Consider the following 20,827-nt stretch of genomic DNA (forward strand, 5'->3'; position numbering starts at 1 on the left):
GGCATTAGAAATTCTACAACACTTATTAAAGAACCGTACTAAACACTAGTTACTTGGATGAAAGTTACATATAAAAGTTTATATTAATCGACTAAGATTATTTGCTTGACTTTAGAGAAAGTTTGCATATATGTACCACAAATTGGTAACACTGCAAATAAAAAAACAAAAAAAACTGCAGGATAATGAAAATGTACTCCATATATGCACCTCCTAACTAGAGATGAAGCCTCCAAAATCATAGTCAATATGATTTATATTTGCAACACATATTTAGCCAACTGCCTTTGAACTTTGATAATTATATAAAACCCCCTTAACAAGTAAGAAAAACAAAAACTGAGACATGTGCAAGTAAGCTAAGACTTTTTCTTCTACTCATGGGGTTTTTCCTTTTGTTGCTTCTTCTATATGACGCCTGAAACTTTCAAAGAAGAAAGAACAACGAAGACGACCCAAAGCATCATGAAATAGGCAGAAGTAAGCCAAGCCCATAGCCTTGGACCTCCAAGCTCAGCTCCTATAATCAACCTTCTCAACACAAGCACCACGATACATCCCACTGATGTCGCAAAGAATATCAGAAGCGAAAAGCTTAATCCTTTAGCGTTTTCTATGTATAAAGGCTCTCTGTATGCAAAGTAGTTGTAGACTGTGTTTATCAGCCACGGAACTCCAATCCCCACATAGATGTTCACCGAGTTACTGCATAATTTATCACCAAAAAGATCATGAAAAGATCTTCAATGTTTGTAAAGGGTTTTGAGATTTTTACCTGCAGGTGATGTTTGCAATAGCTGAATCTGCGGTTAGTTGTCGCTCTGCAGCGATTTTACTTGCTACTAAGTCTGGCCATGAAGTTCCACTTGCGAGTGCTGTGAATGCTATCACATATGGGTTTATTCCTGCAAGATGAAAAGAGTTTCTAATGTTTTAGAGCTCAAATGTTTAATCTTATAACTTCAGTTTTTGAAAGCGGTGAGGGTGTGTACCAGTGACACAGCTTATAAGGTCAGTAAATCTTGTGACAACAAAGGCTACTCCACTGATGAAGAGGAGAGAGCAGATGAAAGCGATCCAACCGTGAGCAATGTTGCAGGGGGGCACAAATGCAAAAAGCAGTTTCCAAGGGGCGAGGAGTAAATGCCAGAAAGATTTCGCGATTCGAAGATAAATGCTATCCACTTTCTTTGATTCTGATGTTTCCAACTGTTTGATTACGAATAGGAAGAGAAACAAGTTAAGAAAGATGTGTTGATAATGATCAAAAGCCCAAAATAGGATATAGAAGAATCTAGAAAACACTTGGTAAGTTGAAGATTTTTACCGTTATTGCATCCACGAATTGATGTTTCCAAATGTCAAAAACAGTAGAATTCTTCGCCTTACCCTTCTTAGTCGCAGAATCGGGTGGAGTATCTGCCACAGTATGATAAGTGATCCCTGCAAAAGTGTTTGTTACAGGGAAAGTTTGATTTATAACAATATACTACCAGAGATAAATATGGGAATCACATAGATTTGGAAATAAGCAAATACGCTAAAACTGATCTTATATCAATAGAATAGACAGCCTAATCATACTTAGTACCTGTATCATTGTTAGCTGAATGAATAGAGAAGATATCAACAATGTTTCTGCTTCCCGATTCAACAGCATCTTGAGCAGCATCCGAATACACATCATGAACATCATTGTCATTGTCATCTTTGGATGTATCAATCTCCTCTGGAACCCACTCCTCTGGCCTATCACCTCTTGACCTGCAAGTATCAAATACAAACACAAAGATACAATCTTTAGTAGAAATCCATTTTGAAGGAACTAATATTATTGTCTGGAAAAGAAACCCACATTGGTAAAGACAAGTAAGGCCATCGCTTGTCTTGGGCGTACGCATGAACTAGAAGCAATCCGTATTGCAGTACTGTCAATAATGCCTCCACAAGTGTAATTACGTTTGGTGACCACACCTGTGAGACGTGAAAAGAAACAGATTTTTAGACCTTATCAGTATAGAGTATAGACTCAACAGAATCTGTTTAAACCGCTTTTCACAGTTACCTCGAGGATTATGTATAGCCAGATGTAAGCCCAAAAAGACCATACGAGCTCAACTAGCCAAACACCTAAGTCGGATATCTTTTTCAGTTCTCCAGCTTTTGGCACAACGACACAAACAGCGTGGATGGGGAAAAGATCAAATGCAGCTGAGCCAACAAGTGTTCCAGGACCAAGACCTATATGACAAAACATGATATAAGAATTCATGAACTTAAAAGTAAAAACTAGAGTTTTGGAAGGAAGAAAGGAACAACCACCAGACCTCCAGCATACCGCTCCCCCATATTCCGTATTGCATCGATGGTAGCCAAAGAAATCTGAGGGAAGCTAGTTCCAAACGCCAACAAACTGATGTCTGCAATAGTAAAGTTCCAAACTTTCTTGTATGTGATGACTTCAGCTTTAGTAATGGGATCAATTGTAACCACTTTACGGGAATGTTTCACGACATTCTCCATAGACTTGAAGAACCGTGCAGTGATGGCTGACAACCCAATAAAGCAGTAGGCAAGACCGAGAAAATATAACACACCCCTCAAACCATCTGACAAAGTGTTTTCTCCGGGGAATAGAAAGAAGTTTTCACATCTTAAATGCCCAAGAACCTTAGAAGATTCTTGCAACTCCTGGGTTTGATTAAGAATTGAGGCCATTGTAACTTATTCAAACCCCACCTCCTAATAAGTCAACTGAACACTTGTCCTCACTGGGGAAAAGAATCTGGCACACCAAAAAGAAGCTTACAACTTTTAGAAGAAACTGATGAAACCTGTAGCCTGATCGATCGAACAGTATCAAGAGGATGCGAAACAAACGGAACATGCAAAAAGATTTCTTTCCAGAGAATCTGTAACACAAACTAAACATTGCAAAGGATCCAATGGCATGTAACCGAAATCCAATCTATAACCAATGCTAATAACAATTGCATGTTCCACTGTATGCGTAATCAAAATCCAGAGGTAACCAGATCAAAAGATTATAACTTTCATCATGGGTTCAGTAAAACAAGTTGGGTTCTTTTCACAAAACCATAATTTTCAACGAACAAATCTCAACAAAAATAGCTAAAAAATAAGAAAAGAACAGATGAAACAGAGTGAGCCACGCGACGAAATTGATCAATGCGGACGTACCGGAGAATATCTCGGTGAGCGGCATTCACAATACGCCGATCACGGGAGAGATTTTCCGACAAACGGAAATCGAGAGGAGCTGATTGGAATCGGTCAAGCGTTGGATATTGCGGTGGAGACTTGGGAGCCATTTATACACATCTCTCTAATCTCTGCATGACACACTTCAATTATTGTATCGAAACGAGGATTCAAGCGTACATCGACCGACACGTGATCTTATCTAATTGGATGATTTACTTGACTAACTAGGATTAATTAATCTCGCCTTTCTTTGGTAAGGTTTAAGAATATGAGACCTCAATTGCAAGTTTTTTTTATATCTTTTTACTCCCTGAATTTTGTTTCATTTCATCCTTATAAGCATTAGATTTTAATTTCAACCTGAGTAATATTAGTTTTATCATCTCCTCGAGTTTAGATATTATCATAAACATATATCTTACTAAAAACCTGACCTGACTAATTTATTTTCTTTATAAAAGATAAACATGATAAATATGAAGTGTGAACGCATTATCAAATCAGAATTAGTGGATATATATGTATTTTGTTTTTTTCTGATTAAAAAAATTATTGAGATATATACAATTGAACTATGAGGACAAAAAATATATATATATATATATATCTTATTATATAAAGTATGGTTTTCAAAATTGACTTGGCACAGTGTCAAGTCAAACGATTAGATGTTTACATGTGTCATTCAAAATTTAACTTTTTTATTCTTTAAAAAAATAGAAAATCTTAAAAAGTAAACAAATTTACATATACTAATTTATATGTCTATATATTTATAAACAATTAACATTTATTCAACAAAAGCAAAATTAACAAATTTGTCTTTAACTCATGTAATCATAAGTGAAAATAGAACACTTTGAGAAAAATAGCTTAGCTTATAGGATTTAACTTTTCAATTATTTTCATTTATTAATTTTAACTCATTTAATATTAATTTGCATGATGTAAAATTAACTTACGAGATTACGTGGGTGATTGGTTTGTCTGTAACTGTAGATTTACTGCTGTAGAATTTTTGTTGTAGGTGTGATGACTGTAGCTGTAAGTTTTATTGCTGTAGAAATTAGACTGTAGGTTTTATTAATATAATTATTACTTAAAGAAATTGGGTAGAAATAAGATTTTGGTTGTATGTATTTTTAAACAAAAAAATATTATCGGGTCGGGTTCGGTTTGGGTTCGGGTTCGGGTTCGAGTTATTTATATATTGAAATATCAAATTTTGTGTGCAAATCTATTAAATTACTTGAAATTTTCAAAAATTCCCAAAACAACATGAGTAGTTTTGCTTGAATATATCTAAAAATACACAAAAATAACTAAAATATCCAAAAAAATTCTAATATTTTCTATATATAAGTATAAATATAACTAATATATACTTATATTTGAGATATGTTTGCATACCTATTCGGGTTTGGGTTTGAGTTTTTCGGGTTTTAAAGTTTATATCCGTTCGAGTATTTGAAAATTTCGGGTACACCCGCCTAAATAGGCGGACCTTATCTAGTATATATATACATTTGAACTATATTGTTTACTTTTTAGTTGATTTAGGCTATGTATGACATTGACATAAATCTACCTGTTATTTATCACGTGTAATTCGTGTAAAGTGTAAACTAGAAAGTTCAAATACGTATTTGTTTTTGTTCTGTTATATAGGATTGTCATAGTTGTAAATCTACAATTTATTACAACATGAATAAGTACACAAGCAATGTAATTGGATTTAATTGCTAAACTCTTTACATGGTCAATCTAAATTTGATAAGAAATACGTCACATATTACTAAGACTGATAGTTTTTTTGTTGTCACCAATTATTTTTGTTAAATTGACGAAAACAATTCCAAAAACTCAAATGTACAAAATCATACAGTCTCACAAACATCTCATAGAGAAAGATATAAATCTCCCATATGGGAACGATAACACGAGGTCGAAATACTATTCGTAAAACTAAAACGCCTTAGTTATAAATCGTTAGTTGTAACCGCGGTCGAGAATACATACAGATCCACGAAACTACTACTACACATGCTGCTGAATTGGAATTTGGAAAAGACCATCTTCTTTAGGAAGAGCTCACCCAATGAGTGACAAAGGTGTCGGTGGCTTGTTTTCTACCCATATGTATACATCAAATGGTAGTTTCATTAACGTTTGGTTTTGAGAAAAGTAAGACTTTGGCTAGTAGCTAGGTTCGTATATAATAAACTCTTTTGAGAAAGTTCATCACTGGTGGAAAATGTTAAACCGGTTTTTTCTCATTTTTTCCGCCATGTTAACCACCGGTTTAAAAAGACCGTAACACATTGAAAGATTAATAAGGGTATATTTGTAATTACGGTTTGCTGGCAATTTTTAATTATTATTTTAATTAGAGAAAATAGAGAAGCCCTATCAATGTACATGGTATATATATAAAAGGCAAAACCCTAGAAAACGATACTCTTCGACTCAGCCGTCCTTTCGCAGAAACCATTTGGAGTTGGAGCTTTGGACGACGACAATGGTATCATCTCTCTTCCTTCCATCTTCATTTCGTTTCATTTGGGATCTGTTAGTTGTTTGCTTTCATAGTAGAATCATCGAATTAGATCCTTCACGATAGAGTTAGTGTTTCCTGGATGCATTCTCGCTTGAAGATGAACACACATGGGTTTCGATTTCCTCTCGGTGGTAACACCATCATTGCTTATCTGCTTTGGATTTAGCTTTTGATAGATTTGGTAGTTGATATAGCTTATGAATCCATCTAGAAATTTGCGTAGAGAGCAATGTCACAAATGTTCTGTGGTTACTTTATCAATCTAATCACGCCACGATTTGGTTTTAGGCCCCGAAGAAAGGAGTGAAGGTAGCTGCTAAGAAGAAGACCGCGGTATGTTTCATTTCCAATTCTCTTCTTCTTTTTTAGGTTTTCGAACATTCAATTTGTTCTTTGTTGTTGTTTTTTTCTTTCTTGCTGAAGTTTTGTGTTTTGATTTCTGATTTCTCCAGGAGAAAGTTTCAAACCCTCTATTCGAGAGGAGGCCTAAGCAATTCGGTATTGGTGGAGCTTTACCTCCTAAGAAGGATCTCTCTCGCTACATCAAATGGCCCAAATCCATCCGTCTTCAAAGGCAAAAGAGGATCCTGAAGCAGAGGTTGAAGGTCCCTCCAGCTCTTAACCAATTCACCAAGACTCTTGACAAGAATCTTGGTATGTCTATTTCATTCTCAATCTACTCTTCAAACATTTACTACTTGCTGCTGTTAATTTATTATTGAAATATTTACCAGTTCTGGTAAATCTTGTGTTGCTGTAACCTTATAAGAAGACTTCGGTGCCTTATTTATATTCGTTATTGATAATTGCAGCTACCAGCCTCTTCAAGGTCCTTCTGAAGTACAGGCCAGAAGACAAAGCTGCCAAGAAGGAGCGTCTTGTAAAGAAGGCCCAAGCTGAAGCTGAGGGAAAGCCTTCTGAGTCTAAGAAGCCCATTGTAGTCAAATACGGCCTCAACCATGTGACCTACCTCATTGAGCAGAACAAGGCCCAACTTGTTGTTATTGCTCATGATGTCGACCCAATTGAGTTGGTTGTCTGGTTGCCTGCTCTGTGCAGGAAGATGGAAGTCCCGTACTGCATTGTCAAGGGCAAATCTCGTCTTGGAGCGGTATGTGTTGTGGGTGATTTCTCTCTAGTTTATAGCCACTAGCATGGAGAGTTAATCTTTATTTCTTTCTCTGACTTTCAGGTTGTTCACCAGAAGACTGCTTCTTGCTTGTGTTTGACCACTGTCAAGAACGAGGACAAGCTAGAGTTCAGCAAAATCCTGGAAGCTATCAAGGTAAATACTTCTTGTGACCAATAGAATGGTAGATTGTGTGAAACATATTGTTGGAGATTCTTATGATTGTGTTTTTGGGTTTTTGTCTATAGGCCAACTTCAATGACAAGTACGAGGAGTACAGGAAGAAATGGGGAGGAGGCATAATGGGATCTAAGTCTCAGGCAAAGACCAAGGCAAAGGAAAGAGTTATTGCAAAGGAGGCTGCCCAAAGGATGAATTAAGAGGCTAGCTTCTTTTGTTTGTGGTTTGCTCGGATTCGTAAAACTTAATAGAGCTTTTTGTTTAGCTGGTTCTTGAAGTACCTCTTTTTTAGTTGAACCCTTTATTATGGATGTTTTGCAATTTCTTGGGACAGTTTCAATGTTATTCAAGCTGCTGGATCCTCTTTGGTCTCTCAACCACTTAAAACTTGACAGTGTGAAATTTTAGCCAAATGCTTATTGCATTCTGGAAAGAGTTATAAGTTTAATTCTCAAATTCTTTTACAGTTCATCTCATAATGATGTGCGTAATTTTTGGTCTTTATGGTTCGATGTTGGAGCAACCATATCCCTAACAACTAGAGTTATATAAGTTCATTAAAATTTGTAGCTGAAGACCAAAAAGTTAATAGTAATAAGTGGGCTTGACGAAATAAAGTTAACAACAAGTGGGCTGATAACTAGATAACAAAGTGGGCTGATAAAATAAAGATTGGGCCCAGATTTTAAATTGAGTTTTATTATAATTGACCCAGCTTCGGGCAAGTTTTCGCTTTTGACCCTTAACTAATTATTCTCCGTGTGGTTTGGATTTGGCGATTGGCAATAGATTCATCAGAGGTTTTTGATATTGGAGGGAATCGGTAACGGGCATGGAAGCCACTGATCCAAGCGCAGAGATCGAGCTCTACACCATTCCTGCTCAATCCAGTATGTCTTCTCTTACCCTCGCCATGCTTTTAGATCTCTAGGGTTTCTTCTTCTACTCTTTTTACTCGCTCAACTGTTTCCGTCTCTTAGGTTTCTGCTTTCTATGGTTTGTTTTCTTTGCAATTGATTTGGGGATTTGTCTTGTTCTTTACAAGGTTGGTTCTTATGGGATGATATACACGAAATTGAAAGACGCGAGTTTGCGGAGTTCTTCACTGAGAGCTCAATCACTAGAACCCCCAAAGTTTACAAGGAGTACCGAGATTTCATTATCAATAAGTTTAGAGAGGACACTTGTCGGAGACTCACCTTCACCAGTGTCCGCAAGTTTCTTGTTGGCGATGTCAATTTGCTCCAGAAAGTTTTTCTCTTCCTCGAAAAATGGGGATTGATCAATTTTAGCTCTTCCCTGAAGAAAAATGACCATCTATTGTCCGTGGATAATGCTAAAATAGAACAAGGGACTCCTGCTGGAATTCGAGTTACTGCAACCCCTAATTCTCTTAGGCCTATAACCGCACCGCCCCTTGTTGAGGAAAGAGTTGAGACTGGCATCAAAGTACCACCGCTTACCTCTTATTCAGATGTTTTCAGTGATTTGAAGAAGCCGGATCATGTATTGGTTTGTGCGCATTGTGGAGAACGTTGCGATTCTCCTTTCTATCAACATAACAAGGTAGTTTTTTTTTGCTTTTTTTCGATTAGCATATTTCATACTCTCTAGTCTGTTTTGTTTATGCTTCTTTTTTTTTTGACATATGATGTTGGCAGGGTATAGTCAACATATGCGAAAAGTGTTTCAAGAATGGAAACTATGGGGAGAACAACACTGCAGATGATTTTAAGTTGATTGGGAATTCAGCTGCAGCTGTGTGGACAGAGGAAGAGATCCTCCTCTTGCTAGAATCTGTGCTGAAACATGGAGATGATTGGGAACTCATTTCACAAAGTGTTTCTACCAAGAGTAGACTAGATTGCATTTCTAAACTCATTGAGCTCCCGTTTGGAGAGTTTCTGATGGGTTCTGCTTCTGGAAGACTCAATCCCTCTATCCTCACCGAGGATGAAAACACGGAACAGGTGCAAACTGATGGGCAGGAACATGAGGAAACAGAGACAAGGGAAGAAAAAGAAGATCGCGTGAATGAAGATGAGCCTCCAGCAAAAAGGAAACGTGTTGCACTGATATCAGAGGGTGATAGTTCACTTATGAAACAGGTGAATGTTTGGTTAAACTATATGCCTTGTGTTCATTATTTTCCATATGAGTGTAACATTCGGGTTCTTCTCTGACCTTTAACCGTCGCAAAGAATGCCCTTTTTAACTCCACTGGAAAAGAATGTTCAAGAGATAACATGTTTACATATTGCACAACAGGTCGCTGCCATGGCAAGTAAAGTTGGTCCATCTGTCGCAACTGCTGCTGCAAAAGCTGCACTTGCAGCTCTTTGTGATGAAGCCTCATGTCCAAAAGAGATTTTTGACACTGATGACTACAGCAATTTCACAGTTGATAGGTTCGATTCTCTAAGCCCTCAATTTGCTTGTGGTTTGGCTTCTCATGTCCTACACTAATCTCAAGATACAAAACTTTGCTCACAGAGCCAATGGAGAGAAAGATACAGATATGGAGGAACAGCAAGAAGAGAAAGGTAAATTGTGTTGTGATTCAATCTGCATTCCTAGGTTTATAATGAAAGCTCAAGGCTTAAGATTTGGAATCGTTATATATTTGCAGACGGGCCTCAGGGTCTACCTGTAGCGTTAAGGATAAGAGCGTCTGTGGCAACAGCTCTAGGAGCTGCGGCTGCACAAGCGAAAATACTGGCTGATCAAGAAGAAAGAGAAATGGAACAGTTAGCTGCGACAGTAATAGAACAACAGGTTGGTTGTAACTTGTAACAACATTAAAACATTTGTGTCTGTTCCACTGTGTTTGTGTCTTGAACCGGACATGTTTTGCTTCTCTTTGTTGTACTCAGCTGAAGAAACTGCAGAGCAAGTTGAAGTTTCTAGACGACTTGGAATCGATAATGGATGAAGAAGAGAAAGTGATAGAGGGTGTAAAGGAAACAATCATCCAAGAGAGGGTTAGCGTTTTGCAATGCGCGTTTAGAAGCGGTATTACCAAACGTTGGGATCATACGTACGTGAAATGATCTTCTTCTTTCATTCGTACTTTTTTTTTCTCTTGGGGTAGAGTTGTTTTCTCATTCCTTATGGATTTGTTATGTTGACTTTTGAGGATTATATGTATTTAGTATTAATGTGTTTTATTGACTTAATGAGGAGAGTAGGTTTAGGTTACATACCTCTTTTGTCGATATGTCTGACCAATGGATGGGTCTCTCTACTAATTCACACGCGCCCAGTGTGACGTCAAATAAATAAAATTCCGAAAACATTTTCTGAGCTTTCCATAATTTGGAAAAAAGTGAATTGAAAAAAAGAACAGTGACACTCTTGTTTCTATAAATTGGTGAGACCGTCCTCAAAACCCCTTCGTCACCTTCAGTGTCTCTCTCTCAAGATCTAGCTCCGGTCATGAAGTCGTCGGAATTCCAATACCACGAGGTTCTCTCTCTCTCTCCCTCTCTCTGCTTAGAGATTTTAGATGTAGTAGTAATAGTTTAACAGGAGAGTGAAGATGTCAAGAGGTGTTGAGATGATTGATTAGATCTTTGAATAAACAAATATGTGTATGAATTGGTGACAGGAATACGTGAGAAATTCAAGAGGTGTAGAGTTGTTCGCATGTAGATGGATCCCATCTTCTTCGTCTTCTCCCAAAGCTCTGGTTTTCCTCTGCCATGGTTGCAGTTATTTCCTTATTATTTCTAAAAGCCGCTTTCTTCATTACACATAATAAAACTGAACAAGTTGGTGGTGATTTTGTGCAGGTTATGGAATGGAGTGTAGCGACTCCATGAAAGGTTTTTCATTATTCTTCTTCCTTCCAATTTATGATTCACATGCACAATAGTAATGCATTAGATCTAACAAATCTCCAAAAATATGGATTTTTTGTTTCTCTTGCCTTGATTTGGCGGTGGGATTTTAGATTTAATTAGCAAGTTTTTTTTTTGTGTTGCTTCTATCAGTTCTCTGAATCAGATTACGCATGATACTGAGAAAAAAGTCATTTCTTTCACTGCTTATCATTTTTTTTAACTTTTATATTTTAGATTTGATGCATTATACTAGTTAGGATTTGTGTAGTGATAGTAGCAGATCATGGATCTTAAATTCACTGTGGACCTTAGAACATTTATGTGTGTAGTAATACTCCTTAAATGCCTCTAGAAAGCAAGTCATGGAGGGTGTTAGGACCGGTAGGTCAACAAGTCTTACTTTATGTGGTTGGTTTTGGTTGGAGAACGACCCTCAGACTAAATTTAATTTATTTCATTTTTTTGGTCTTTCCTCGTTTAGAGTGTTGTATTTGATCCCTTGCAAATTAAATTACCTTTCTTTCTATGGCTAGCTTGGTGGTTGAGAAAATTTATTCGGAAGTTGATACATGTTTGAAACTAAACAAACTGATACATGTTTTGATTTTAGAATGCGGAATCAGGCTGGCTTCAGCTGGATACGCGGTTTTTGGTATGGACTATGAAGGTCATGGAAGGTCCATGGGATCTCGTTGCTACATCAAGAAGTTTGCGAATGTTGTGAATGATTGCTATGACTACTACACATCTATTTGTGGTATTTCATTTGACATATATAACAATAACATTCCTCTCTCTCTTCTTCTCCGTTTATCAGTAAGAAGAGATTTTCTCAACCCCTTAAGTTAATCCGGTTAATTTTATGTGACACCAGCGCAAGAGGAGTACATGGACAAAGGCAGATTCTTGTATGGAGAATCCATGGGAGGCGCAGTCACTTTATTGCTTCACAAAAAAGATCCTTTGTTTTGGAACGGCGCCATTCTAGTTGCTCCAATGTGTAAGGTAAAAAACCTGCAACTATAATTTTAGATTGCAGAGTCGTAGGTGATAATAATATTGAAATGCAAAGTATATTGTTATGTTTAAATATGCAGATATCTGAGAAGGTGAAGCCACACCCTATAGTGATTAATCTGTTAACTAGAGTCGAAGAAATCATACCTAAATGGAAAATAGTTCCAACAAAAGACGTGATTGACGCTGCTTTCAAGGACCTCGTCAAGCGAGAAGAGGTCTGTATAGTGTATACCAACCCTCTGATCACCATCGAAATTGGTTATATGTAAATAATTTGGTGTGTGTAAATGCAGGTAAGGAACAACAAGCTGATATATCAAGACAAGCCTAGGCTCAAAACCGCACTTGAGATGCTTAGGACAAGCATGAACCTAGAAGACACTCTCCACGAGGTTCATGTCTCTTATTGATTGTTCTTGATCCCGTGTTATGACATTATTTCTGACCAAGACAACATGATATTGCAGATAACAATGCCATTCTTTGTATTACACGGAGAAGCAGATACAGTGACGGATCCAGAGGTAAGCAAAGCTCTGTACGAGAAAGCTAGCACAAGGGACAAGACGCTCAAGTTGTATCCAGGGATGTGGCACGCTCTGACGTCAGGTGAGCCTGACTGTAACGTGGACCTTGTTTTTGCTGACATCATCAATTGGCTTGACCTTCGAACCGCTGACCCTGCCTCTCTCACTGTCACTCCTATACGAGTTGGTAACACTACGAGCGTCCAGAGGGTAACTACTGTTAACGGCGTTAGTAACGGTCATAGGAGGCCTAAACGTCCCTTCTTCAATCTCCTTTGTGGTTTGAACCGTGGCCGTTTGGTTCCACGATCCACTGTGTAATAAAATTTTATCAAGGCAAACAAAAAACAATTTATGAAAAAGAGAGTTATGATTTTGTGTGAATTATTAAAGATTGGTGGTCTCATGGTTTGAAATTTGAAAATGTATGGCCCAAAGAATTTATAAGTTATGGCTACCTAAAATATTTATATTCGTTTGGAAAACGTTAAAGCCCCCCAAAAAAAACATTAAAGCCCATATAAATTGACAAGGCCCAAAATTTGAAAGGCCTAACTTAACTATGTTGTAGCGCCGGTCCGCCAAGTACTTTCGAGTATCGAGTCGTCGTTCTTCTTCTTCCTCTGAGAGAGAGATCTGCGGAAAACGAAAGCGAGATTTATCAGGTAAGGTAAAACCCTAACTTCTTCGATCTTTCCTTGTGCGAAAATCTGTAATTCTGCTTTCCTGAGTCTCTTTCGTATTCCTTTACTTTGATAGGTTCGGTGATTCTTTGTGGAGAAGAAGCTCGCGATAAGTCAACATGAGGTATATCTCTCGATGGTTCTAAGTTTCTTCTGCATTTTGTGGTGCTCAATTTGAGACTTGTCTAACACTGTGGTGTTTCTCTTGATTTTCTATATTTTTTCTCGCAGCAAGCCAATGGAAGAGGATACCAATGTAAGCTTCCTTCTAATTTCTCTCGCTACTGCTTTTCTCGATTCGCTGTTTGCCATAATTCATCTACTGTTTCCAGTTTCATCAATCTTAGCTGTCTCTAGTACTTGAGTAGGACTGTGCCACTAAAGATTTTCACTGAATTTTTGTTCCGTTCTGCGTTGAATGGGCAGTAGAGAATTGGATGTTTTCATCACTTCTGCCCTTTGTTGTAATGTCATTTGATTGTTGCTGTTATAAACTCCATTAGTTTCCTGCTTGTATGATACTCTTAAGGATGTGTTCTCTCCTTAAATGTTGTTTCTAATTCATCATGCTTGATACTGTCCTTAGCAGGGCAAGACTGAGGAAGAGGAATTCAACACCGGGCCACTCTCTGTTCTTATGATGAGCGTCAAGAATAACACTCAGGTATAGAGATCTCTAGGAGATGTATTGAGCTTCTGATGTTAGATAATGATGTTGTATATGAAAACTGATTAAATGGATAGATGTTTTTGACCTTCATGGGCTAGGTGTTAGACAATGAAATATTGAAATGTATAACGAAGAGTGGTTAAAATGGAAAGGTTATTAACAAGGTCAACTTTTTTATGTTCAGGTTTTAATCAATTGCCGGAACAACAGGAAACTTCTTGGGCGAGTGAGGGCGTTTGACAGACACTGCAACATGGTTCTTGAAAATGTCAGAGAGATGTGGACTGAGGTAGCCAATATTCATTATCCTGAAATCAGTTTTGTCTACATATAAAACTTGTGGTGCCTGAGATGGCGTTGGTTTGGTTTAGGTTCCGAAAACTGGGAAAGGCAAGAAGAAAGCACTTCCGGTGAACAGAGATCGGTTCATAAGCAAGATGTTTCTACGTGGAGACTCGGTCATTATCGTCCTCAGGAATCCAAAATGAGAGGAAGAGAGACTTAGAGACATGTTCCTTGTTTGTTGTGCTAAAACTGATAAATTCTTGTAGGTAGTAGCATCTTTTAAAGTTATTCGTCTCATTTTCGTTTATGTCCGAATTGACAAGATCTTTTAAAGATCTTTTAAAGACATGTTCCTTGTTTGTTGTTTGTTCAGCTCGCATGTCCAAGCTCAAAACTACGGTGATTGCATTAAAAAAAATAAAACTTTAAAATCGGTGAGGTTTCAATATCACTACATTGACAGGAATAGAAATATCAAAATTAAAAATGAAAACGAAGAGAAACGAGAATCTCCAGCGACAGTTACTCTGTTGATGATGAAGTGGTGGAAGAATCCTGCTTTTGGTCGCCAAAGACACGTTGACGGAAATCTTTGACCATAAGTGGGAGTCCTTGGCGTAGAGCCACCTTTGGTTCCCAACCAAGAAGCTCTTTGGCCTTTGTGATGTCTGGTTTCCTCTTGTGTGGGTCGTCCTCTGTGTTTGGTCTGAACTCTATCTTTGCGTTCGGGTCAATTGTCTCTTGAACCACCTGCTCACCCACCATCCACTCGTTTGGGTCAGATACAAAGATTTTGAGTGATCAGATTATATGTAACAACAAGAGAAAAATGTACCTTAGCGAGCTCGAGCATGGTGAATTCACCGGGGTTACCAAGGTTAAATGGACCGACATGTTCTCCCTCCATCAACCTCATCAGACCTTCCACCTATCACATTATATTTTGCACTCAAGTTTACCAGTACACAATAATAAATAACCATGTAAGGATACGTAGAGACAAAATGAAGCATGATTTTTCAGCTCAACAAAACAAGGACATGGTATAATAAAGATCCGTTGTTGGTACCATAACATTGATTGATATCCATCCATCCCCAAAGTTTATGTCACACTTTACAGAGCTAATCCATTTTACTATGGCATCAAGGTTAGTGAATCCCGTTCACAAAATCAAATCATAGAGAGATCGTAAATACAAGTGATTAGACTAACTATCCGAACCTCAAATATAGATTCTCAGCCACTTATTGTATCCTAGTGAGATCAACTATAACTTTGAATAGTATCAAGATAGACTGTTTTCTGTTTTTACCATGTCAAGTCTGAAGTATACCCCATGAAAGTAACAATTGAAAAAGATGTGGTCATGGCAAAATTTGAAGAAGTAGGGCTACTACACCATGAATTGAACTTTTCCTTGTTTTTATCTAATCATGAATTTGAAAACTTAAGGAGGAAAAAGTAAAAGGGGATTACCAGATCAGAGACAAACTGGAAACTCCTAGTCTGCTTACCATCACCATAAACAGTCAAAGGCTCTTTTCTTAATGCCTGCACAACAATCATCATTACTTAATAAAAGGTATAATTCCGTTGATCATTTATTAAGCCACTTAATCTAACACAAAGTCCTCCGCACCTGGGCAACGAAGTTGCTAACCACACGACCGTCATCGATACACATCCTTGGGCCATAAGTGTTGAATATCCTAGCAATCCTAACCTGTTGAGGAATAATAAATCAGTCAAAATCTGCATCTGCATTTTCTAGCAGCGAAATATAATGAAAAAGAAAACAGACCTCAACATTAGCGCCTCTGTGATAGTCCATGGTCAAAGTCTCAGCCGTACGTTTGCCTTCGTCGTAACAACTCCGAACACCTGTTCCAATTTGCCATATCACTACTCTTTCAATATTCCACCAAACACAAATTGCTCAATCTATTATTTCAGAAAGAAGAAAATTTGATTAAAATGTGGGAAGGGGGGTAAAAGCGTCAAATAAGGAGGATAAAAATATCTCCTGCGGGTGCGTCTATGAAAGAGACACACGTCTGAGAGCCGTACGATTAAAGGACCCACAATCTACGCTTCAAATGGAAGGAACTTTGACCAGATCTTAAAAAAGAACTCTCTCTCTCTGTGTTTCTTCTGCTAACGTGCTGTGTTTCTTCTGCTAACGTGCGCTTAATTGTTGTTTCAAAATGAGGAAGAAGAAGAAGAAACAGAGAGGGAGATGAAGGGGTAGTACCGATGGGATTAACGTTGCCCCAGTAAGTCTCAACCTGAGGATGTTGAAGAGGATCTCCATAGACCTCACTCGTACTCGTCAGCAAGAATCTTGCTCCCACTCTCTTCGCTAGTCCCAACATGTTCAATGTTCCCACCACATTCGTCTTGTATCCACACACACAGAGTTAAGGACAAGAGCAAGCAAGATCCATACTACATATAACAACATTGATGATGATAAACTGAAATTCCTATAGAAGGAAAAGAAAAAGGATATGATAGTCTTGACGGGATTGAATTTGTAGTGAACAGGAGAAGCAGGGCATGCCAAATGGTAGATCTGATCAACCTCTAGAAGGATCGGCTCCACTACATCGTGACGGATCATCTCGAAATTAGGGTTATTGAAATGGTGCATCACGTTCTCTTTCCTTCCCGTGAAGAAATTGTCGACCACGATCACGTTGTCTCCTCGAGCCATCAACCGGTCCACCAGGTGTGACCCGACGAACCCTGCTCCACCTGTCACAACAACCCTTAGCACTTTCCGTTTCAAGCCTAGAGGGATTTTGCCGCCTGCCGATCCGATCCGGCTCATGTACTCGATGCTTGGCTTCTTATGAATCGTCGCTGGCAGATACGATGACTCCGATCGCATTCCGTATCCGGAAAGCGGATCCACGTCGTAAGGAATTGGTTGGTGGTTGGATGATTTGGAGAAGATTGTGAATCCTAATGTGGCGATGGCAATGCCGACGAGGACGAAGACGAGTCTCTGTTCTCTGAGCATGTAACGGATCGGACGAATCGCTACGAACCATGGCTTTATCGGCTTTGGATAATAAGATTCCGCTTCTGGTTGCTCTATCTCGTGTCGCCGGTTTGTCAGCTCAGACGCCATCTTTCAGAGTTTCTGGATCCACGATCGTGATAAATGGAAGGAGAAAGTAATCGTGATTTTACCGAGTCGAACTAGCCGGAGACTGAGTCGACCTGTAGGACGGGGAGTGAAAACCGATTTGGGTTTTCGCTTGTATTTAAGTAGACGAAGGTGCGTTACTGTTTTAGCCTCGTTCTTCTTCTTTTATTACGATGATGCCCCTATATTTACTTTGTTTCTCTCTCTCTTTTAGGCGTTTTTCAGATTTGAAAAGTAAACGATTCTTCAAAACCGGACGGACATTGATTACTATCTTCGTTCATTTGTTGACCAATTACAATTTTCTCTTTTATAAAATGTTGTCTTTACAAAATTAAATGACTAGTTTTATAAAGAAATAAATTTATTTTCAGTTTTGTATTTATTACTTGTTGTGAATCAATCTATTTATGACTTATTAAATAACTTTGATGTTTTATTTGGCAACTACTGACATTTTCTTTGCATTTTTATATTTTGTATAAATTATAACTTTTGTATTCATTGTCATTATGGGGAAATGAATTTTTGAATTGGAAAGTGCTGACAACATATAAAGTATATGTAATATGACTATGTAAGTAAGGAATTATTTAGAGAAAACTTCATACTCGATCGATATATAAAAAAACGACGAAAATGTATCATAGAGTTAACAAAGTAGAGTAATGTACCTTAAGAAAGTCAATAAGCGCCTAATTTGTCACGCAAAGCCAATTTGATGGCAACTTTGAGTGATTTCAACGCTCGTTTATTTTCTTCTGTTTAATTATTTTTCCCACTAGTGATACCTAACATATATATATGATCATTTATGTATACATTTATCGTTAGGAAATATATTTTTCTCGTACGAAACGTTTATTGACAGATTTATAAACTCACATGCATTCATAACGTTTTCACTTTTTTGTTGAGAAGAAAACGTGACATAACAACGTTTTTTGACACAAATTTTGGCATATTATTATTTAGGTACAAACATGTTTTGAGTTTCGATGATAACTTTTTTTATGGGTCAGATTATATTGTATGGGTGACCGTGGTAATAACATTTATCTAGGTTTACTTTGACGTTAACTTCCTAACATACATAAACAAAAACGAATATAAGTTTGCTAAGAGAAAAGAGGAAGAAACAATAAGAGATTGATTTGGTGTCGATAATGGACAAAGAGACGCACAAATTTTATATATTTAATTTCTATAATATATATACATCATATTTAAAATTAACCAAGGTTGGCGGAATATTGACAATTCAACGATACACATACATGCATGAGAATGCCTTGTCAATATTTTTAATTTTTAATTTTTTTGGTCGAGCCTTGTCATTATTTTGATAAATTTTCTGCATATAAAGAAATATAACCAACATAATATAAAATCGATTAATACAAATTTGATTCTGATTTCATTGATACGTGAAACTCAGTTAAAAGTTAAAGTTATTTAGAATCAACTACATTTAGTTCGTAAAATTAGTAATTAATGTTGTGTGCTTGACATTATGTGAACACAACTTAATTTACTAAACCCAAATTAGAATGAAAATTGAAAAAAAAAATGACGAAGATGAAAACGATAGAGGAGGAGGAGGAGGAGGAGGAGGCTCGCACGTCGGAGAAGGGACTTGGTCGTGAAGCGACACTGATTCATATATTGCCACGTGTATCTCTATTATTTCCCACGTTTTCTGCACTCTTTCATTCTCCCCATTTTCGAGCCAGCAGCGTCACTTTTTTTTTTTTTTTTTTTTTATTTGTTTAGTATAGAGTAAGTAGATGAACATATATAATAGTGTATGTGCAGAATACGTCTACTATTAAAAATATCAACAACAAATAGTAGGAGTAGTAATTTGTCACGACTCACGTACATCTACTGCAAGTCTGCAGCAAATCATTGCCGAGCATTATAACTTAAACAGCAGTATTTTCAGAACTATCTCACGGTTTTTACCCAAAAAAAAAAAAAAAAACTATCTCACGGTTTAATTACATGACTCAAAACAATTGATATTGCTGTTGTAACGTTTTTGTGAAACAAAAACAAAAACAAAAGAAACCTTTGTTTGTGGGCCTTTTGGAGTAGTCACGGGGAAAAATCTGAATCCGCATTTTGGGCTAAATGTAGGCCCATCTCTGAAACATCTACCAATCCCCGTTAGATTCAAATTTGGGCTTTAGCTAATATAGTGACCAATGACCATCTCGCTCCCCTTTTGTTTATTCGCCTCAATAAATTGATATGTAGAATATTTTGTTTTATTCCACAATAAATTTTGTCAATTACAATTCTCCAATATTTTAATAAAGTGAAAAAAACCACATGTAATGAATATACTTGTGGAAATAAATAACGTACCATTAAATGAATGTTTCTGAAATGTAGTTGGAAACAACTTTTATAATGTTTTGTCACCAAACTTACGGAATGACAAAATGGTTCCATGGCAATCACGATACGATTGATCCAAAAACATTGTAACGTTACGAAAAAATGAGATATTTGCAAGATATAATAGATAATAAACCGAGGCCAACTGATTTTGTAATAAGTACGAAAATGATAAATTCATGATAATTTGTGTGAGTTAAGAATAACCAGGACAACAATCAACAATCATATTATTTATAATTAGTGTTACAATAATAGTTCGAAAGTAAAATAAAGTTTTTTTCTTCTTCTAATGTATGTATGATTCATGATTGTATGGGTAATAAATAAATATCATAGCGTAGATTACAAGCCATCAAAAGCAAGCTTCTTGAGGAGAGCCAGAGCATTGCTGCATAGTCGCATACACTTGGTGGCCTTCCTCCGGACCATCCTGACCGTCCGTGTTCTACTCGACGTCTCTTCAAATCCATCTAGACACGTGTCATCATCCGTGAGTGCTGCGCTTAGCCACGTGGCGAGATCGCTTATCTGCCGCTGGAACTCATCCGCGTTCAGTGTCCGCAGAACGGCGAGCGACTTGTATAGGTTGTCGAGAGAGTCCACGAAGAGCTCTCGGCAATCCGACAACGCGATTCGCTCGCTTTCGCCAACTGCTGAACGCTGCGTTTTGAGCAAGAGCCTCAGCACCCGTTTGGTGTCGGTTATGGTAACCGCGACGCTAGCTCGAGCCCACTTGCTGGTGTTGTTTCGAGCGACGATTGCAAACGGCCATAGCGTTCGGACGCAGAGGCGGTTGTATCGCGTTACGTTGCACGCGTTTCTAACGTATGTGCTGTACTGCGTCACGATGTCGTTTGTGTTGATGTTGCTACCGGTGGAGGCTAACGACGGATTTGGGTTTAGTGCCACAAGAAGAGAGAGAAGCAGAAGAAGAGTAAACGTGATAGGAGAAGAAGAAGACGAAGTCATGTTCTTTATTGGAGGAATCCAAACTTTTTAAGAAATTGGGACGATATTTCAAATGGAGATCGAGAGAGACTATATTATATACACAAGACCAAGAAGGAGCCTATGGGATTAAGTTTTAACCTTTTTAATTAGGGACGTGTAATTGAAGTTTATGAGGGTATTTGGGAGGTTCATTTGATT

At 37.6% G+C, this 20,827-nt stretch overlaps 7 protein-coding genes across 14 annotated transcripts, besides 2 other annotated features; 4 read left to right on the forward strand and 3 right to left on the reverse strand.

Moving 5' to 3' along the window:
• Positions 1 to 6: 6 nt before the first annotated feature.
• Positions 7 to 3,470, reverse strand: MHX (magnesium/proton exchanger). The gene is made up of 9 exons (NM_130328.3): positions 3,202 to 3,470; positions 2,328 to 2,785; positions 2,066 to 2,241; positions 1,856 to 1,974; positions 1,592 to 1,764; positions 1,328 to 1,443; positions 993 to 1,209; positions 776 to 905; positions 7 to 705 (listed from the first exon to the last, which is right to left on the reverse strand). The coding sequence occupies exons 2-9, from the start codon at positions 2,716 to 2,718 to the stop codon at positions 408 to 410; spliced, it is 1,620 nt and encodes a 539-aa protein (NP_566105.1). The 5' UTR covers positions 2,719 to 2,785; positions 3,202 to 3,470; the 3' UTR covers positions 7 to 407.
• Positions 2,729 to 2,785: a sequence feature (AT2G47600.uORF1-1).
• Positions 3,202 to 3,225: a sequence feature (AT2G47600.uORF1-2).
• A 2,162-nt stretch (positions 3,471 to 5,632) lies between the features above and the next one.
• Positions 5,633 to 7,567, forward strand: AT2G47610 (Ribosomal protein L7Ae/L30e/S12e/Gadd45 family protein). The gene is made up of 6 exons (NM_130329.4): positions 5,633 to 5,746; positions 6,071 to 6,115; positions 6,235 to 6,436; positions 6,595 to 6,893; positions 6,975 to 7,067; positions 7,160 to 7,567. The coding sequence occupies exons 1-6, from the start codon at positions 5,744 to 5,746 to the stop codon at positions 7,289 to 7,291; spliced, it is 774 nt and encodes a 257-aa protein (NP_182283.1). The 5' UTR covers positions 5,633 to 5,743; the 3' UTR covers positions 7,292 to 7,567.
• Positions 7,568 to 7,828: 261 nt separating this feature from the next.
• Positions 7,829 to 10,361, forward strand: SWI3A (SWITCH/sucrose nonfermenting 3A). 2 transcript variants are annotated; one of them, NM_180145.3, is made up of 7 exons: positions 7,837 to 7,981; positions 8,137 to 8,657; positions 8,753 to 9,199; positions 9,360 to 9,499; positions 9,585 to 9,634; positions 9,721 to 9,866; positions 9,965 to 10,361. In NM_180145.3, the coding sequence occupies exons 1-7, from the start codon at positions 7,924 to 7,926 to the stop codon at positions 10,139 to 10,141; spliced, it is 1,539 nt and encodes a 512-aa protein (NP_850476.1). In that variant the 5' UTR covers positions 7,837 to 7,923; the 3' UTR covers positions 10,142 to 10,361. The 2 variants fall into 2 exon arrangements, with proteins under 2 accessions (NP_001324817.1, NP_850476.1); NM_001337268.1 differs by having other exon boundaries at positions 7,829 to 7,981; positions 9,360 to 9,634; positions 9,965 to 10,348.
• Position 10,362: 1 nt separating this feature from the next.
• Positions 10,363 to 12,964, forward strand: AT2G47630 (alpha/beta-Hydrolases superfamily protein). Of its 3 annotated transcripts, NM_130331.4 has the most exons (8): positions 10,363 to 10,556; positions 10,699 to 10,795; positions 10,883 to 10,915; positions 11,544 to 11,690; positions 11,808 to 11,938; positions 12,031 to 12,168; positions 12,247 to 12,345; positions 12,421 to 12,964. In NM_130331.4, exons 1-8 carry the CDS (start codon positions 10,527 to 10,529, stop codon positions 12,799 to 12,801), a joined length of 1,056 nt encoding a protein of 351 aa, NP_566106.1. In that variant the 5' UTR covers positions 10,363 to 10,526; the 3' UTR covers positions 12,802 to 12,964. The 3 variants fall into 3 exon arrangements, with proteins under 3 accessions (NP_566106.1, NP_001323717.1, NP_001323716.1); NM_001337269.1 differs by having other exon boundaries at positions 10,393 to 10,795; positions 12,421 to 12,904; NM_001337270.1 differs by lacking the exons at positions 10,363 to 10,556; positions 10,699 to 10,795; positions 10,883 to 10,915 and having other exon boundaries at positions 11,033 to 11,690; positions 12,421 to 12,904.
• A 15-nt stretch (positions 12,965 to 12,979) lies between these two features.
• AT2G47640 (Small nuclear ribonucleoprotein family protein) lies at positions 12,980 to 14,710 on the forward strand. Of its 4 annotated transcripts, none has more exons than NM_201981.4 (6): positions 12,980 to 13,150; positions 13,240 to 13,287; positions 13,395 to 13,419; positions 13,753 to 13,827; positions 14,018 to 14,122; positions 14,205 to 14,710. In NM_201981.4, the coding sequence occupies exons 2-6, from the start codon at positions 13,283 to 13,285 to the stop codon at positions 14,319 to 14,321; spliced, it is 327 nt and encodes a 108-aa protein (NP_973710.1). In that variant the 5' UTR covers positions 12,980 to 13,150; positions 13,240 to 13,282; the 3' UTR covers positions 14,322 to 14,710. The 4 variants fall into 4 exon arrangements, with proteins under 4 accessions (NP_973710.1, NP_566107.1, NP_850477.1 ...); NM_130332.4 differs by having other exon boundaries at positions 13,064 to 13,145; positions 13,750 to 13,827; NM_180146.5 differs by having other exon boundaries at positions 13,064 to 13,145.
• On the reverse strand, positions 14,499 to 17,475 carry UXS4 (UDP-xylose synthase 4). Of its 2 annotated transcripts, none has more exons than NM_130333.4 (7): positions 16,631 to 17,475; positions 16,373 to 16,520; positions 15,923 to 16,002; positions 15,761 to 15,844; positions 15,598 to 15,672; positions 14,954 to 15,046; positions 14,499 to 14,868 (listed from the first exon to the last, which is right to left on the reverse strand). In NM_130333.4, exons 1-7 carry the CDS (start codon positions 17,252 to 17,254, stop codon positions 14,641 to 14,643), a joined length of 1,332 nt encoding a protein of 443 aa, NP_182287.1. In that variant the 5' UTR covers positions 17,255 to 17,475; the 3' UTR covers positions 14,499 to 14,640. The 2 variants fall into 2 exon arrangements, with proteins under 2 accessions (NP_182287.1, NP_001189772.1); NM_001202843.1 differs by having other exon boundaries at positions 14,500 to 14,886; positions 16,631 to 17,363.
• A 2,335-nt stretch (positions 17,476 to 19,810) lies between these two features.
• AT2G47670 (Plant invertase/pectin methylesterase inhibitor superfamily protein) lies at positions 19,811 to 20,800 on the reverse strand. Its single transcript, NM_130335.3, has one exon. It carries the CDS (start codon positions 20,645 to 20,647, stop codon positions 20,021 to 20,023), a length of 627 nt encoding a protein of 208 aa, NP_182289.1. The 5' UTR covers positions 20,648 to 20,800; the 3' UTR covers positions 19,811 to 20,020.
• Between the last annotated feature and the right edge of the window lie 27 nt (positions 20,801 to 20,827).

Source organism: Arabidopsis thaliana, chromosome 2 (genome assembly GCF_000001735.4).
Source record: "Arabidopsis thaliana chromosome 2, partial sequence".
Classification (NCBI taxonomy): domain Eukaryota; kingdom Viridiplantae; phylum Streptophyta; class Magnoliopsida; order Brassicales; family Brassicaceae; genus Arabidopsis; species Arabidopsis thaliana.

Excerpts from the sequence above, each read along its gene's own strand:
- MHX (NM_130328.3), bottom strand. The coding sequence starts at position 2,718 with ATGGCCTCAATTCTTAATCAAACCCAGGAGTTGCAAGAATCTTCTAAG. Across the intron at positions 1,975-2,065 it reads GGCTATACATAATCCTCGAG|GTGTGGTCACCAAACGTAAT; the intron begins GTAACTGTGAAA and ends CACGTCTCACAG. Across the intron at positions 706-775 it reads ATTGCAAACATCACCTGCAG|TAACTCGGTGAACATCTATG; the intron begins GTAAAAATCTCA and ends TAAATTATGCAG.
- AT2G47610 (NM_130329.4), top strand. Across the intron at positions 6,437-6,594 it reads GACTCTTGACAAGAATCTTG|CTACCAGCCTCTTCAAGGTC; the intron begins GTATGTCTATTT and ends TGATAATTGCAG. Across the intron at positions 6,894-6,974 it reads GCAAATCTCGTCTTGGAGCG|GTTGTTCACCAGAAGACTGC; the intron begins GTATGTGTTGTG and ends TCTGACTTTCAG.
- SWI3A (NM_180145.3), top strand. The coding sequence starts at position 7,924 with ATGGAAGCCACTGATCCAAGCGCAGAGATCGAGCTCTACACCATTCCT. Across the intron at positions 9,500-9,584 it reads AGCAATTTCACAGTTGATAG|AGCCAATGGAGAGAAAGATA; the intron begins GTTCGATTCTCT and ends CTTTGCTCACAG. Across the intron at positions 9,635-9,720 it reads GGAACAGCAAGAAGAGAAAG|ACGGGCCTCAGGGTCTACCT; the intron begins GTAAATTGTGTT and ends ATATATTTGCAG.
- AT2G47630 (NM_130331.4), top strand. The coding sequence starts at position 10,527 with ATGAAGTCGTCGGAATTCCAATACCACGAG. Across the intron at positions 10,796-10,882 it reads TCTGGTTTTCCTCTGCCATG|GTTATGGAATGGAGTGTAGC; the intron begins GTTGCAGTTATT and ends GATTTTGTGCAG. Across the intron at positions 11,939-12,030 it reads TAGTTGCTCCAATGTGTAAG|ATATCTGAGAAGGTGAAGCC; the intron begins GTAAAAAACCTG and ends TTAAATATGCAG.
- AT2G47640 (NM_130332.4), top strand. Across the intron at positions 13,828-14,017 it reads GCGTCAAGAATAACACTCAG|GTTTTAATCAATTGCCGGAA; the intron begins GTATAGAGATCT and ends TTTTATGTTCAG. Across the intron at positions 14,123-14,204 it reads TCAGAGAGATGTGGACTGAG|GTTCCGAAAACTGGGAAAGG; the intron begins GTAGCCAATATT and ends GGTTTGGTTTAG.
- UXS4 (NM_001202843.1), bottom strand. The coding sequence starts at position 17,254 with ATGGCGTCTGAGCTGACAAACCGGCGACACGAGATAGAGCAACCAGAA. Across the intron at positions 15,845-15,922 it reads ACAGAGGCGCTAATGTTGAG|GTTAGGATTGCTAGGATATT; the intron begins GTCTGTTTTCTT and ends ATTCCTCAACAG. Across the intron at positions 15,673-15,760 it reads TTAGCAACTTCGTTGCCCAG|GCATTAAGAAAAGAGCCTTT; the intron begins GTGCGGAGGACT and ends ATTGTTGTGCAG.
- AT2G47670 (NM_130335.3), bottom strand. The coding sequence starts at position 20,647 with ATGACTTCGTCTTCTTCTTCTCCTATCACGTTTACTCTTCTTCTGCTT.